General features: G+C 31.5%; 2 protein-coding genes and 2 non-coding genes across 5 annotated transcripts; 1 reads left to right on the plus strand and 3 right to left on the minus strand.

Moving 5' to 3' along the window:
* Nucleotides 1–2,022: 2,022 nt before the first annotated feature.
* Nucleotides 2,023–4,022, plus strand: LOC114168320 (transcription factor bHLH93-like). 2 transcript variants are annotated; one of them, XM_028053103.1, is made up of 4 exons: nucleotides 2,023–2,750; nucleotides 2,955–3,107; nucleotides 3,226–3,393; nucleotides 3,499–4,022. In XM_028053103.1, the coding sequence occupies exons 1-4, from the start codon at nucleotides 2,181–2,183 to the stop codon at nucleotides 3,583–3,585; spliced, it is 978 nt and encodes a 325-aa protein (XP_027908904.1). In that variant the 5' UTR covers nucleotides 2,023–2,180; the 3' UTR covers nucleotides 3,586–4,022. The 2 variants fall into 2 exon arrangements, with proteins under 2 accessions (XP_027908904.1, XP_027908897.1); XM_028053096.1 differs by having other exon boundaries at nucleotides 2,034–2,750; nucleotides 2,955–3,125.
* Nucleotides 4,023–4,761: 739 nt separating this feature from the next.
* TRNAG-UCC lies at nucleotides 4,762–4,833 on the minus strand. The gene has a single exon. It is a non-coding gene; the product is annotated as a tRNA-Gly (tRNA).
* A 598-nt stretch (nucleotides 4,834–5,431) lies between these two features.
* TRNAG-UCC lies at nucleotides 5,432–5,503 on the minus strand. The gene has a single exon. It is a non-coding gene; the product is annotated as a tRNA-Gly (tRNA).
* Nucleotides 5,504–6,889: 1,386 nt separating this feature from the next.
* Nucleotides 6,890–11,698, minus strand: LOC114167250. Its single transcript, XM_028052274.1, has 2 exons — nucleotides 10,829–11,698; nucleotides 6,890–7,756 (listed from the first exon to the last, which is right to left on the minus strand). Exons 1-2 carry the CDS (start codon nucleotides 11,633–11,635, stop codon nucleotides 7,019–7,021), a joined length of 1,545 nt encoding a protein of 514 aa, XP_027908075.1. The 5' UTR covers nucleotides 11,636–11,698; the 3' UTR covers nucleotides 6,890–7,018.
* Between the last annotated feature and the right edge of the window lie 5,190 nt (nucleotides 11,699–16,888).

The raw sequence follows: 16,888 nt of genomic DNA on the forward strand, positions 1-16,888 counted from the left end.
GTGAATGTGATTTTGTGAATTACATAAAACGGTGGTGGGGTGTAATGAATAAAGTGATGCAATCATTAAGGAGTAATTTGACTTAGCAAATGAAAGAAAGAGTGAACAGGGTTCATATATATACTTACTTCGCACCTAAATTTAAAACAAGGATCTTTGGATGATAAATGATCCTTTTAATCAAGTTGGAATACAAATTCTAATTCTTTAATATGAAATACATCGACGTGAGACTTCTAAAGTTTATAATAATGTGATACCAGACATTGAGAAGTGATGAATGACTTTGAGTGAAGCATGCAAAATCTGGGTATGGTGGTCACTGTGCACATTAAATGCATATGAATTAATGATGATGAGATACGACTAATTCATGTTGTTGTTGTTCTTCTAATTACAGGGCTAGCAGCCAAGAAAATACAGAAAAATTGCCATTACATTTACGCAATACTATTAAATAATGAGTGGAGGGGCCTAGTGACAATTCTGGTGCATCCTAGCTGATACTGACAGATGAGCAATTTTAACTTTATATGACAACCTACATAGTTCATAATAGTCTGGACCCAAAACAAAAGATGCATGTAGTAGTAGTGAAATATGAAAGTGTAATTTGCTTATTGGCTAATTGGGTATGCATATAATTTAAATGAGGGTGCAATGTGATCACCTAATGTGGATATGAACGTGCAAAGTAATTAATAAACAACTTCGAATTTGATTAGATTAGCCATCTGATTGAGAAAGCAATTTGCTCACGCGATCGCTCACTGTTCAATGTTTGGCACATTACTGGCTTCTTGTTACCATTACAGACTACAAGGACAAGTGAACAGATTATAAAACTCATCATTTTGTGAACATGGTTTTGCTCATTACCGTGTTCTCTCACTGAACTGTATGGTGATTTCACAAAATCCAGACCCATGCTTGCTTATTGTATGTATAAATTGTCTGGTAGTAGAGTGTATCAGTACTTGTAGTTCTACCAACGTGATCACACACTTGATCTGTGTGGAAAATGGTTGGCAAGTGAAGATTTTTAAGGGGAAATTTCTGAGACCTGTGAAGTTATTTATTGGACCTACAGCGATCAAAAAACCAGATTACCGTACCAGTGTTGAAACTTTATGAGCTGAGGCTGAAATAAGCTTTAGGATGCAATGATAGAACAATGAATGATTGGAAGGTGTATTTTATTTTATACCCGGTGGGGGTACAGATACTTAATCTAGCTACTGATATAAATCTTAACTGATTAAAGGAATCACTAAATGTAGCAAAAGAAAAGACAAACTGTTTTTCATTAGTCTTTTCTAAGTTAAAGATATATAAAGTATTTGAAAAGAAATGAAAAGAAACAAACCAGAAAAAGGAGCTAAAATTTGTAACTTTCTATTGCAAAGTATTTGAAAGTCTTTGTGTGCTAATACTTGGCCCACTTTAATTAGCCCCTACTTAATTACAAACACTTGTCCATAATTGAAGTTAAAACAGGCTGGCATGGAAGGAAACTGATTAGCATGGAATGGTAGTTAATGAAAAATGAACAATGTTCCAAATTGTCACAATAGATGAATATTTTTTAACTGTTTTTTGATATTGTATATTGAATGATGAAAAGTATTGAATATTGTGTATAGGGTGGAGTCTAAGCTCTAAACCATGATGGGAAGGAAGGAGAGAGATGCATTATTTCTCTTTGAACGTGAAAGAGAGAGGGGGTTGCATTAAAAATGGAAGAAGTACTGACAATCTATGATGCTAATTCCACCCACTTTCGTTAAAGACAGAATTGTGGGTCAAAGTTTTCAAGGAATGGTAATTAAATAAAAATTCTGGCTGGGTGATTATTTCGGTGAAAAGGACATCAATTCACCTTGAGAGTGAGAGAGAAAGGGGAAAGAAGGAAAGAGAAAGAGATTCCATTTTAATCTGAGGCTACCTCTAGGTGCTATTTCACTAGACTTTTCACTGTAATACATTCTGTAATCATAGGTGTTTGATGAAGAATGGACCCTATTTTACCCTATTACTTCTTTACATCTTACACTATTATTTAAACAAACTTCTCCCACTTGCTTCAACTTCATCTTTTATCAACCCTTCCCTGTTTCCTATTTTCACAATTCACTTCCTTTCTAGAGGAACACAGAAAGAGGGAGAAAAATAGCACAAACATGGAGCTTTCTCAACTTGGTTTTCTGGATGAGCTCCTTGCTCCAAGAAAAGACACTTGGAGTGCTTTGTCCACTGGGTTGAATGAGTTACTCCCTAGTGCTTGGAGTTTTGACTCTTTTGATGACAACCATGGTTTAGCCACTTTGAATCCTTCTTTTGCTGCATTTTCAACCCCACTAGACCACAGGTTTGAATGTCCTTATGGAAGTGAAGCAACCCACCCTTTTGTTGATGGGTTCTCATTGCCAGAGCTTGATTCATCGTACACCAGAAATGATGAGTCAGCACCACTTCTGCCACAAGAAGATAACCCATCATTGGAGGATGAAGAGTTTGGCTTTCTGGGAAGTGAAAAACAGAGTTTGGAACAAGCAACAAATGGCTGCAAAGTTGAGGAACAGGTGACAGAGATTCCAGTCTTCAACGTGGGTTTGTGTGCAGAGAAAAAGCTCAAATCCAAAAAGCTGGAAGGACAGCCCTCAAAGAATCTCATGGCAGAAAGAAGGAGAAGAAAGCGTTTGAATGACCGTCTTTCCATGCTAAGGTCAATAGTCCCGAAGATTAGCAAGGTGATTCAACAGATACAATCTCTTTTTTTCCTACCTCGTTTTTACCCTGTCATTACCTTTTTATAAATGTCTCAATCAATGGAAATGAAATTGGCTTTCATAAGTAGGTGGCCTTTTCATGATTGTTTTCTACCAACACTTGCATTTACTGTTTGATTTTCTCTTTACCCTTTTGAACTAACATGAGAATACAAACAATGACAGATGGACAGGACCTCCATTCTGGGAGACACCATTGATTACATGAAAGAGCTTCTAGAAAGGATAGGTAAGTTGCAAGAAGAAGAAATGGAGGAGGGAACAAATCATATAAACCTCTTGGGAAATTCTAAGGAGCTAAAGCCAAATGAAGCAATGGTAAGAAATTCCCCTAAGGTATGGGCTAGTTCTTGTCACTCTCAGTTAAACCTCTAAACTCTTCCACAATCACACACCAAGTTCCTGAACCAATGTATGTGTTGTAATGCTTCTGCAGTTTGATGTTGAGAGAAGAGAGCATGACACAAGGATTAGCATCTGCTGTGCCACAAAGCTTGGATTACTCCTGTCCACAGTGAACACCCTAGAAGCATTAGGCCTTGAGATTCATCAGTGTGTTATAAGCAACTTCAATGATTTTTCAATGCAAGCAACCTGTTCTGAGGTTTGTACAAACTAGCATTTGTAACTTGTTTTAGTGCTCTCTATTTATTTACATGGCTGGAATCAAATGTGTTACTTTTTTACCTTATTGTTCTAATGGTCTTAGGTAGCTGAGCAGAGAAATTGTACGAGCCCGGAAGATATAAAGCAAGCACTGTTCAGAAATGCAGGTTATGGTGGAAGATGTCTGTAAGAGAAAGATGGAATTAGAAAAAAGTCTGAAATAACAATTTGCTGATGATGAAAGAGAAGCAAAGTTCTCCTCTTTTGTACTTCAAGATTAGGGTATTAGAAAGTTTAATGAGATTTCCCAATAAGTTGGCTTTGATTGATGGTTTGATTCTTACAAGTTTCAGCTTTACCCTGTATTTTAACATACTATAGGGTATGTTCAGTTGAAGCCTCACTTTCAACTTGTGATGAATATCCAATTTTATAGTAATGAAAAAGGCTTGTTGCCAAACACATAAGTAGAATCAACCTGATTTTAGTAGAATCCTGAATATGCGGTTGCTTCAAAAATTTCTTTTCTGGGACATTATTAAACACATAATTTTTGTGTCAACTGTATACTACTGATGTCGTGGCCACACACCAAGTGGATGACACGATTTTAAAAGGGTTCTCATCTGTCAGAGACCTAACACTTTATGAGAAGTAAGGTAGCTAAGTGAATTGGATAACAACCACTTATAAAAGGATTTAAAATCTGGCAAGTTGCTTTATCATTTCTCAATAATTTCATGATATATAAGCTCCATTATTAGAACATTACTGTTGAAATGAATGCGATCCTCTTTAGTTCCAGATAGGGAAAGTTTCAGCTTGATGGTGCCCTTTGATTTGAAGAGCTAAACTTACTGCTAAGGCAAGATAACTGCAGAATTTCTAATTTCCAAAGTACAACAACAATAATGAGCTACGATTTTTGACCCAGAAAAATTACTCTTCATTTTACCTCAAAAAAAAACTATATAGTAAATCACATAAAGCTCGTGGAAAGACAACAAATATTAGCTTCGTTCATGTTTCATTTGGCTCTCCTCTTTTTGGTTTAGTTACGGTTCATTGTTCTTGTTTGATTTCGTTCAATATAAGGTAATCCATTTTACAACTTGGCATGTTGCATCCCTGAGAAAAGTCCCTTAAAATCATCCCTTTTCAATGGCAAATGAAATGAGTTAAAACTAGATGATGACAAAATTCAGCATTTCATTAAAGCTCCTGAAGGAATAACCATCAACTTCATTTTCGAGGATCAAACAACATTAAAAGGGTAAAATGGAACATAAAATTAGCATCTTCGCAGGACCAAACATATTCTTTATTTGTTCCAAAAACAGAAACTGTAAAAAATACAAAAGATGTATGCATCAGCCGGGAGTCGAACCCGGATCTATTGCTTGGAAGGCAATTATCCTGACCGTTGGACTACTGATGCTGTTGATGAAAAAAGGATTAAACATATCAAATACTGTTCATACTAATTAATTCTTCAATCTTTGGGATCAATATCAAACATTAACACTAACGAAAAAACATGCTTTATTGAAAAAAGTATACAAAACACCAATGCAATAGAAATTCAGATATTCTATTAATAGATAATTAAAGATGGTAAATTATTTAAACCTAAGAATGGTACAACAAAAATACAAACTCCTCTAGAGCTCTTAATCTCATAATTTGATTATCTAATTGAAGCTATAATTGAAAACACTTACGCAAGATTAATTGAAAGCTTTGAAGATTGGAATCTCTTGTGGTGTAGGACAATATTTGCCAATTAAATTGAATAATTTATCAAATCAATCAATATGTTTTATCCTTAATACTTATTTAAATTGGGACATTTAACTTAATTCATTTATAATATACAAGTAATGCCAAAAAAAACATAAAGGGATTTACTCAAATGTCAAATGCTACAAACAAGAAAAAGAAATCCAATTTCAACAAACAATAACATAAGAACCTAAGCTTTACTTCATTCAAAGCACCTCGAAAATATACCAAAAGTTATAAACAAAAAAATGAAATGCGTCAGCCGGGAGTCGAACCCGGATCTATTGCTTGGAAGGCAATTATCCTAACCGTTGGACTACTGACGCTATCCATGAACCCTAATTTGCAGTTATTGTCTCCAAATCTATATTTGAACTCTAAGCCATTTAAATTTGGGGCATTTAACTTAATTATGTTATACTGTAGAATAAATCAACACATAAAAACAATCAACAGATTTACTCAAATGTCAAATGCTATAAACAATCAAAAAAAGAAAAATCGTAAGTAGTCTATCCAATTTAAACAAACAATAACAGAAGAAGCTGAGCTTTACTTCATTCAAGCACCTTTACAAACTCCTATTTTGGTAACACCATATCTTCAACTTCATTTATATTTCGATCACACAGACACTAAATATATGGGTCTGCAACTTACCATTTGCTTTTTGCACCGCCAAAAATTTACAAAATCATTTTAAATTATCATACCAAATTGATTCAGCAATCTACAATATATATGATGCTAAATAATCATTCCCATAATTCATTATTAGAACTACTCAATTTAGACGCTTATATGAAAATGGCTGAATTTATGTAATTGCATGAAACCAAATTTAGTATAACTATAATACAATATTTCTAACATAAAAAGATAACTACTTTTAAAAATAAAACAAAACTACTACCTACACACTTAATTTAACACAATTGTACTTCCACGAAAATATACCAACATTTATAAATAAAAATGAAATTGTAAAAAACTAAAAGATGATGCGTCAGCCGGGAGGCAATTATCCTGACCGTTGGACTACTGACGCAATACATAAGTGACGAAATCCGAAGATTAAAATGAAACAATGAACTCAATAATCAAAATGAAACTTAATTCTTTTAAACTCTCTTTATTCTTGCATCACGTTAGCAAGGACCGAAAAAAAAAACACAATTATTTGTTTTCATATTTCTATCTTTCGATCTTCCCCGCTTTTATTTTAGGCTTGTATATCTTCTCAATTTCTTTCTATCGAATTGAAAAGTGATATATCCTCAAATTTTTTTAGGCTTTTGAAAAAATACTCAACAATTAAATACAGTGCTCATCAGTAGTTGTTAATGTATACAGATATTGTATAAGTTAAGATTTGAGGAGTAATTGGACTTAACTCTTGGCAAATAAATTTGTTGTGGCGGGGAATAAGTAGTTGTAAAGGCACTGCAATGTCAAATCCATAAAAACTTTAAGAATAAAAGGAACACCTGGGACCAACATCTTCTTAAAGTTCTTGCGTGGATGAGTCATAAACCGTGTAGCAGAAATTCATCCATTACTATTTCTTACACCCTTTTCAAAAGGACTAGTTATCACTTTTTATAAGATTCGTTTGTAATGTATTAAATAATATATTAATGACTTTTTCTAAATTATCAATCTTTTTGTTCTTATTTTTTTCTTTTAGAAGTATTATCTGTCAAACAAATTCATACTCAAATAATGAAAAGATGGGTATAACAGACAGTTACATGAACCACAGAAAAAATCAGTTTCTATAATTTCTAAAAGTACAGATCAAAATACTATACAAGCAAAAAGACAATAAGTTTCAGTAAAAGCTATTGACTTTCATCTTCATATTGAATGCTATCATCGTTAAGTTCATCAGAACTGCAGCCGTTGTCCATGACATTGACTTGCGATTGTCGAAATTTATTGATAGCATCTCTAGCTTCAGAAACCAAGGCAACTTTTGCAGCTTTAACTGCATCCTTTCTCTTTATGCTTCTTCCTTCACCAATTATCTTCATAGAGGCTGCTCTTCTCTTTGATTCCCTACAGCGTAATTGATTGACATATTTCTCATGCAATACCCTGTTCTTTACTTTCTTTAATACCGGAGGACTAACAAGATTTGTATTGTGCGAGCCACTAAATCTTGAAAGTACCTTATTACCACTTGAAGATGATGTTTCGGTGCAACTTTGCAGGAACCCTTTGTTTTCCTTTAGCTGCTTTGGAGTAAAAAGAGATTCACTAGGCTGTAAAACATTAGTGGACAAATCTATGTTTGGTTCGAGAACGGAAAATATGTCCCCTGCACCGTCTAGATCACCTACAAGCTTGCGCTGTAACTGCTTCTCAACAGACTTCTGGGTCATAATGTTCTTTGGTTTTAGAACATTAGATCTTCTAACTTTTATGTCGATAGGGTCGAGAAGTTTACTTGCAGATAAAGAAAATTCATGAATGGGTGATTTTAATGTCTTTGCCCTTGATCGAGGCTGCAATTGAACTGGAGTCGCATGGTCTATGTGAATTCTATCAAAGCATTCCTGTTGAGACTTTCCAGGAACCTGCAACATATTTTGAACGGTAATGGTTCAACCAATAGAAGAATAAAAGATATCAATAAGCTAGCTGCATCCGCATGATGTACCTAACAAGCAATTGACTAGGACAGACTATAAAACTACATTTGTTCTTCAAGAAATATACATAAAGAAATAAAATTGTCTAAACTTTCAACACCAGTTCCTCAATGTCTGGATACGTGATTGACGTTAAATGAAATGAGATCGGATATAATAAAGATAACATGCCATTGTTCTGTATATTTTTAGGATGAAATGGAAACCATCTCATATCATATCCCCATTTTCAAGGGGAAGAAAAGTGTTACATTCCATCCCTTCCTATTTGATATGTTAAAGTAGCCATTTTTAGAGTTAGTTAATTAGTTGTTTTGGCTGAAGGGGAGGTTATGAATGCAATTTTATCAACTGGTATCAGCTGTCACGTTCATGAACACACTCTCCTTCAGCAGTGGTGGTGGAATCAACAAGAAGCAAGCATCTTTACACAAAATGGAAGAACGGTTAGAAAATAGCATTTGTGAGACGAATGAAGCAAAAATTGTGGAATTGGCAGGTGCCGGGCAAAAGGCATTACATGAATACACTTGAAAGGACCATTACTGAACTACTCCAAAAAAATCCCGAAGATTCAGAAAAGTTACCACGAGCTAACAATTCAGGACATAGACAAAATCACATTCAAGATGACGGCAGAGAATCTGGTTCTGGTAACATTCATTCACATTCTGCTGCTCCTTAATCATGTGGAACTTGGTTAGATAGAATCTATTCTCCAAGATTCAATGGTGAGAACGTGAATCAATGGATTTGCCAATGCGAAAAGTACTTTTCCATTGATTTTACTTCTGAAAATATAAGGTACGTCTGAAAAGTTATGCATTTTGAAGGGGTAAAGCTTTTGTTAAATCTATTAAACATAATCATCGGCCATCTTAGATTGCATATGCGAATTGTTAATGGATAGATTTGGTAAAATTGGGGAAGATCCAATGGTAGAACTGATGGATTTGAGGCAGCCTTCCACTATTACGTCCTATATCATAAAGAATTAGGTGCCAGAATTAATCAATTGGACCTTTCTGAAGAATAGTTGTTTCCTGGAGGGCTTAAACATGATATTCAGATGATGGTTAGGATGTTTGAGCCTACTACAGTGATGAAAGCCTTTACCTTAGCTTAACTCTGAATCTGTTACTTGTAATGAACCAAATTTAAAAACAAGAGCTATTACTTGTAATGAATCTTACTACAAGGCTTCAACGTAGTATACCTCGATAGAGTTATATAGGCACAATGTTGTAATATCAAGGTTCTTTGACTACAGAGGTATATAGGCACAATGTTGTAATATCAAGGTTCTTTGACTACAGACTGAGAACATATTTTTGTATAATGTTTAATTAATATATATAAAGATAAATACTTTGCTGATAAAAAAAGAAAACAGGGAGACAGTCAAAATTGGCAACTTCAAAAGCATAGATTCCTCGGTTGCAAGGGGCTGATACATTAAATAAAAGACCTAACAAAGATGCAGGCAATCAAAAGTACATTATTGATAAAGTTGTTCAGGAGATGTTGGATTCCTGTTTTATACAGAACAGCTGCAATTATTATGCCAAACTTGTTGTGTTAGTTGAAAAAAAGGATGGCTTTTGGAGATTGTGTGCTGATTATAGCAGCTTAACAAGTGTACAGTTAAAGCCAGGTTTCCAATTCCTTTGGTAGAAGACTCCATGGATGAATTGAATGGTTCCATGATTTTGTCCAAAATTGACCTGAGGGCAGGTTTCCATCAAGTGAGGATGGATCTTGCAGATAAACACAAAACTGCATTCAAGACACAGTGGCCAGTATGAATATTTGGTCACATCGTTTGGACTTCTAAATGTGCGTGTAACATTTCAAAGTTTGAGGAATGTTGTTTTCAGGAAATTTCTCGGAAAATTTTTGTAAGCTTTCTTTGATGATATACTGATTTATAGCACCAATGAATCTAAACATATTTATACAAAATTTGAGGAAGGTGTTGTCAATCATGAGGGGCAATAATCTGTTTTCCAAGAACTAAATGTTACTTTGAAATGGATAAAGTGAATTATATTGGTCATTTCCTGTAAAAAAAAATCAGAATCTCTACTGATCCTGTAAAGATTCAAGCTGTCAAAGATTGGCCCTTGCCTCAAACTGTCAAACAACTAAAGGTTTTTTATGCCTTACTGAGTATTACAGGAGGCTTGTTAAAGGATACGACACAATAGGAAGGCCATCAACTGATATGCTCAGGAAAGATAATTGTAGTTGGACTTGGAAGGCTATGAAACTTCCACAGTATAAGTGGATGCTTCCTGATATGAAATTGGTTTAGTTAATGCAAGAACATCTTCTTGGGGGGGGGGGGGGGGGGGGGGTGTGCGGGCTTATTGTTGTAAAACTTTACTTCTTTATCTTATTCTCTATTAATAAAGATCCTCGAAACTCTTTCTTGTTCAGAGTTTCCTGTACCCTCTGTGTTTTTGGAACTCGTTGGAATTCCTATTACTTGAGTTACTGTACCATGAATGATAGGATACAACAAGATGAAACCCAGTATCATTCCATTCTACACCATTGCATTCAAACACAAACAGCTATCACCTTTCAGAATTATAGTGTTGCCGTAAAAGAGTACATAATAACTTATTCACTGCAATTTTTAGCTGACAATAGCATGCAAGTTTTTAGCGCACACTTGAATCACCATATCTGTTTTCTAACATTTCAGCAGACAATAAAACAAAGGCAAAACAAGAAAATCATCAACCAAGTTTTCAAACCATAGCAAACAGCTTCATTTTCTGAATCCATTCTTCCATTATCAACACTCATATTAAATCTCTTTAAACTGTAAACCATCCACATAACAGTCAGCTGTCAAGGGTTACACAAGCAAATCCCAAACATTCAAATTCAGTTAAATTGCAACAGCATAAATCACAAACTTTGTTCCAAGTTGAAGTCGAACCAAAAGTCAATATTTTCTACTGCATACACACAGAGAGGGATGCATACCAGTTTGGAAACGTTCTTCCAGAAATGGGGGCTAGGCTTTGCAGTAAGATATGCACTTTGAAGAGCCAAATCTTGTTCCTTCGTCCATCCTTTCCTTATTTCATCGTCATTGCGCTTTCTCTTGTCTCCATTTCTCCCCTTCTTTCTTTCTCCACCAAAACCCTCATCACAAACAACACGATTTTCTTCTGTTTTAACTCCAACGATCTCCCTATTTCCACCCTTCTTTCTTCCCCCACCAGCACCCTCATCCGAAACGACACCATTTCTGGTCGTTTTAACTTCAACCCTCTTCCCTATTACCCCCTTCTTTTCTCCCCCACCAGTCCCTTCATCTGAAATGACAAGATTTCCTTGCGTGTTAACTCCATCCCTACTCCCCTTGTTTCTCTCCTTCTTCCTTCGTCGACGACGCCCTTCATCCAAAGCGTCATGATTATCGAGCGTTTTAACTTCAACCCTCTTCTCCTTTCTCTCTCTATTTCTTACTCGACCAAACCCCTCATCCAAAACTACACAATTTTCCTTCGTTTCAGCTTCACCACCCTTCACCCTCGTGCCTTTCACTTTCTTATCGCTTGGCTCGTTTTTGAACCTGGGAGATCGTCGAAGAGAAGAAAACCCAACGTCCCCATTGTTAAGCTTCGGAGATATTCTCGACCCGACTGTAGAATCATTGGATTTCTTTACGGAAACAGTGGCAGATTTGGGGTTGACAGTGGTGGTGTGGTTTAGTTGTGGGAGGAACCTGGGTGACCTTCGTGGGGTGAGGAATTGACTGTCCACATAAGAGTTTCTGTCTGGCATTTTCACAAACACTCGAAGGTGTCGCTTCTACAGTGAACAAAAATTAGATGCGCAAATTTTGAATTCATACTCGAATTGGAGTGAGACGATTGCTTCATGCACCCCATGTTTTCTACACCATATGTATATTGAAATGACAGTCTTACCCTTCGTTATTCTTCTTTGCCTGTGCCCCAGGTATCTTAATTTCAATCTAATGAAAGTTACTGTATTTAATCTTTGTAATAAAAGAAAATTAAGAGATTACATTAAATAAACCAAAAATCTTATCTATAATATAAAAAATTTAATTTCTTCTTTTGTATTCAAATTTTATAATTTCAATTTTATCTTTATAATATTATTATTTGTGAAATTTTTAAAAAATAATCGTTATTTTTAAATGTTTTGTCTATTTTCATTTTTTTCTTTATTTATTAATATTTAATTTCTCATTTGTTCATTTATTTTATTTTATTTTTTATGAATATAAATTTACATATTTAAAAAATGTATATGTAAATGTACGATGGTATGTGTTTGTGTTTAGAGTAATAATTTATAAAGATGATTTTATTACAACTTTCCTTTCCATTTTTATAAATTTTAAATTTCTCTTCATTCTAATAATTTCGAAAGAAAATTACACCATTATGATTAAAAAATCTAATCTTATATTCTTTTACGGTGGTGGTTCTTCTAACAACTCCTTTCTCAGACACATCTTTTCCTTTTCTTTTTGTTTGTGATTATTTTTACCATCAATATACAGTTTTATTTTTTTCAACAGATAAAATTTGTAACAGATAGAATCTGCAACGGATAGTTAGTACCCGTTTATAAATAGATTAGGTGCGAGTATCATATTACTCATACTCACGGATATTCGTTACTCGCAAAAAATTAAAATTTAATTTATATTTTATTAAGTTAAATTTAATTAGAATTAGTTATATTTTATTAGGTTAAATTTAATTTATATTAATTTTATTTAAATTTTATAATATATATATATATATATATATATTAAATATTTGCATGTATGAGAATATCTAAGAGTATCCGCGACTTTTAAAGAAATCTTTAAGTATTTTTTAAACGGATAAACGGATGGGTAACAGATCGAATTTTTTTTTTTGTTGTAGATAAACACGATTTGTACCCGACCTAACTCGTTGTCATCTCTAATCCGAATGCCTTTGCAATCATAAGTAGTTCAAATGTTGTAAAGATCCTATTAATATACATTTTCATCTTCATCATTGAATAACAAAGTACATCTTGAACTTACAACAAAGAAGAAGAGAACCCAAGAATGTTTATTGTGGAAACATGTTGCAGGTATATTTCTCTCCTACAATAATAATAATAATAAGTTTAAAAGAAAAATTGTTTGCCATCAATAACAAATTACTTCTATGTTAATTCTTATCATGCAACCAATCAAAAATAGATATTGTGATGAGAAATTATCCTCCTTGTTTCAATTTTGATTTAACTCAAACCACTGATTACCACGCACTTTTAAATTTAATCTCACACTAAGTTGTGTGAAAGATTCACTTTTCGGTATCTTTATTTGCAATGGGTTAAAATGTTTTAAATATTTAATATAATTTAAACAATAAATAATTAAAATAAAATCTTGTTGCTATTAATGTTTTATACAAAATTATTTTTATAGATAAATATTATTTATAAATAAACGATTTTTTACATTTATTTTATTGATTATAACCTATTTTATTTTAAAACCAAATTTATTACAATTTGCTTCTAAGTCTCTCTCTTATTTATAAATATCACCTATGTATATGAAAAAAATACATAACATAACAACAAACACAATATAAAGAGTGACGTCTTCTTCTCTATATTATCTTTGAAAACAAAAAAAGGAGTGATGTTCATAATATTAAGATATCTAAGAGATCTAACAGATTGTTGTATTTTAAGATAAAAACACAAATAATTTTTTTTTTGCATTATGCAATAAGGGTGTTTTCTCTCTAAAGACAGCATTATGTGTGCTCCAACCCAAACTATTTATACTCTTCACTTCATTTTTAATTTTGTTCTATATTATTATTATTATATTATGTTGTTTGACTTATGAATCTTTTGTTATCCTAACATTATTATTATTATTATTTATTTATATTAATATTTTCCTAACATTCTTAGAGAGAAATTTATTTTTATTTTACTTTTTCATTATTATTTATTTTAATGCAAAAGTTAGAGATGATGCTATATATGAGTTAAATTTTCATTTTCTGCTAAAATTTTTGTTCATTGAAATATATTTATATTTTTTTTTTTGTGATATATAGAGCTATTAATATGTTATGGTTCTAATAAAGATATTTGGTGGACATATTTTAAGTGTTTTATCTAATAATATTTATAAAATATCTGTCATATCAGTGGCGAATCTTCAGGCAATATATTGAGGGTGTCAAAATTTTAGTTGAATTATTTTTTTGTTCATTTATTCGTCTAAAAATGTCAAGTTGGTCTTCTAGTATTTTTTAGTCTCAATTTGGTCCCGATTTTTAAAAATTAATGTGATTCGTTAAATTTCTTGAAGTAGGGTAATGATTTTTCATCAAAGTTGAGACTAAGATTATGTCAATTATACCAACAAAGCAAATCATTCATATTCACAACTTCAATTTTGATGAAAAATATTTGGTTCGATTCAAGAAATTTTACGAATAAAGGACAAAATTGCATCATTTTTTCAAAAGTCGGACCAAATTGAGACTAAAAAAAATTAGATGACTAACTTTATATTTTTTGAACGAAAATAAAAACCAAAAGAATAATTCCAAAATTTTTATATAAACTAATCAAAACATTGTATTTACTTTTTTTATGATAATAAAAAATAATAAAATTACAATTACTGTAATTATAAAATTAAATATAAATAAATTTTATAATTTTATTATAATTAATTTTCATTTATAATAATTAAATTTTAAAAAATAAAAAAATAAAATATGATTAAATTAAACAAATAACCATTTAAAAGATAATATTAATAAAATAATTATTTTTATTTAAAAATGTTTGAAAAATAAATGTGAAAACAAACTTTTCCATATATATATATATATATATATATATATATATAAATTTATTAGAGTATCAAATATATAAAATACATTAAAATTATCAATTTAAAAAAATGTATTTAAAATCATATATTAAATAATATAAATGTAAAAAGAAAAAAAAAATTGGGGGCCATGGCCCCCTTAGTCAAGGGTCTGTGTGTCATACTCATCTTTTATTGTTGGAAGTTTCACATCGATTAGAGATAACACAATTTTATAGTACATAACTGAGATGCAAATCTCACTTTATAAAACAGTTTTGTGAGATTGATTTAGGCTTAAACTCCACTTCTAATATGATATCAGAGCCATTGTTAAAAAAGTTTATCCTAGCAAGATTTAATGACATTTTGTACCTCGGCATGAGGTCAAGTTATCGGAAGTACTTGAACTCAACTATACATTTAAGGAAAAATATTATCTAAACTATGCATGTGTGAAAAAAATTATCTTGACATTAATGTAAAAAAATAAAAAAAAATAAAATGACTAAATAATAAATATTCGTTTTATCATATTCATGAATGTGCAAATATTGTTTATGACATTAAATTAGAAGGATTTGTTTTATTTGACATCATATTTATTATTTGTATGATTTCAAAATTGCTTCCTTCATGGTGTTATTGTGTACAAAACATATAAGTTTGAATTTTTTTTATGTTTAGATTAAGTGTCTTTGTGGTGAGAAAAAAAAATCATTATTTTTTAAAGCTTGTTTAGAATTTCAAGTCTAGCTTGTTATAAACGTGAAGTTAATACTATTATTATGTATGTTGCATATGATTTCTCAGTTGAAAGGTCATGTCTCTAATCTTAAGTTACTGAGTTAAATTATGTTTTTAACTCAAACAATTAGTTTATAGATCATGAGACTAATGTTCATGTGTATACTAATAAAAAATTATTTTGTTTATATTATAAATAAAAGATTACTAAGTGAATTTTTAGTATAATAGAGTTATTATTTCTAAACACGATATTTTTTGTTGTGAAAGAACATATTTGTGATGATTTTGTTGATGTTAAGGCTTTATGCCTTTATTTACTGTTTGACTTTATAAATTTTTTGTTATCCATATATTTATATATTTGTCTCATTCTTATTATAATATAATTATTATTTATTTGATTAATATTTTGTTAACATAAACTATATTATCTCATTATCACACCATTCCATTTTAAATAACAACGTGCAGTTCATGGGTTTTGCGAAATTAGAAAAGGTACCTAAGTCTCATTATTATGTACGTTGTTGATGATATATATCTCTCAACAATGCTTCATTTGTCAGCAATAGCATAATGTTTAATTAATGATATAATACGAATCGAATCGAATACATATACATAACAAAGATAGGTTAATAATAAAGCATAAAAAAGACAACCGAATGACAAACAATTATATGATTTGTAAAGTTGATGTACGAAACGCATTCGTGCAAATTGTTTAATGTTCTTGGCTATCCATAAACAAACTAATAGTGCAACGTAACCTAATTTTATTGCCACTCTTTTCTTAAACCAACCTCTTTAAGGATCTAATACATGGAGTTTAGTAATAAAGGAACATATTGGATTACTACTTTCGTGTGCAGGTTTTAATGGATAATTTTTAGAAAATGTATGTTTATTTTTTTCTGTATTGTTTTTTCAAACTTTTTTGTTGATTTTATAATCTTAACTTCATGAATTTAATTCTCTAATAACTTTTGAAAATATAAGATTCCAAATCTTTTATACTTAAATTTCACCATTTTTATTGTCACGTTGATAGATGAACTGGGTTTATATTTTACTAAAGTTGGGTGACTAATTAATCAGTTTTTGAAGTAAAGTATCAAATTCAAGTTGAACAAAAAGGTCACACGTGTCAATTATTTTGGTTTTTAATTTTTCAAATTTTTTATAGATTTTGACTATGTAAAATATTGTTTAGCTTAAATATCAATGTCAAGAAAATTATCAGCAAAAAGGAACCGAGATAACAAAAAAGCCATTCTACAATATTTAAAATCAAGTAATAGTTTTTTAATTAGATTTTTAAATAAAAGATGCTTACAACATTAAGGGTTTTAGTTATGTGATAAAGCAAAGTGACGGAAGCAGGAATAATGATATTATTTTCTTTATATTGGTCTCGAGGA

Source organism: Vigna unguiculata, chromosome 2 (genome assembly GCF_004118075.2).
Source record: "Vigna unguiculata cultivar IT97K-499-35 chromosome 2, ASM411807v1, whole genome shotgun sequence".
Classification (NCBI taxonomy): domain Eukaryota; kingdom Viridiplantae; phylum Streptophyta; class Magnoliopsida; order Fabales; family Fabaceae; genus Vigna; species Vigna unguiculata.

Coding starts and splice junctions, on each gene's coding strand:
- LOC114168320 (XM_028053096.1), top strand. CDS start 2,181: ATGGAGCTTTCTCAACTTGGTTTTCTGGATGAGCTCCTTGCTCCAAGA. Junction 2,751..2,954: donor TAGTCCCGAAGATTAGCAAG/GTGATTCAACAG, acceptor AAACAATGACAG/ATGGACAGGACCTCCATTCT. Junction 3,394..3,498: donor TGCAAGCAACCTGTTCTGAG/GTTTGTACAAAC, acceptor TAATGGTCTTAG/GTAGCTGAGCAGAGAAATTG.
- LOC114167250 (XM_028052274.1), bottom strand. CDS start 11,635: ATGCCAGACAGAAACTCTTATGTGGACAGTCAATTCCTCACCCCACGA. Junction 7,757..10,828: donor GGAAGAACGTTTCCAAACTG/GTATGCATCCCT, acceptor AATATGTTGCAG/GTTCCTGGAAAGTCTCAACA.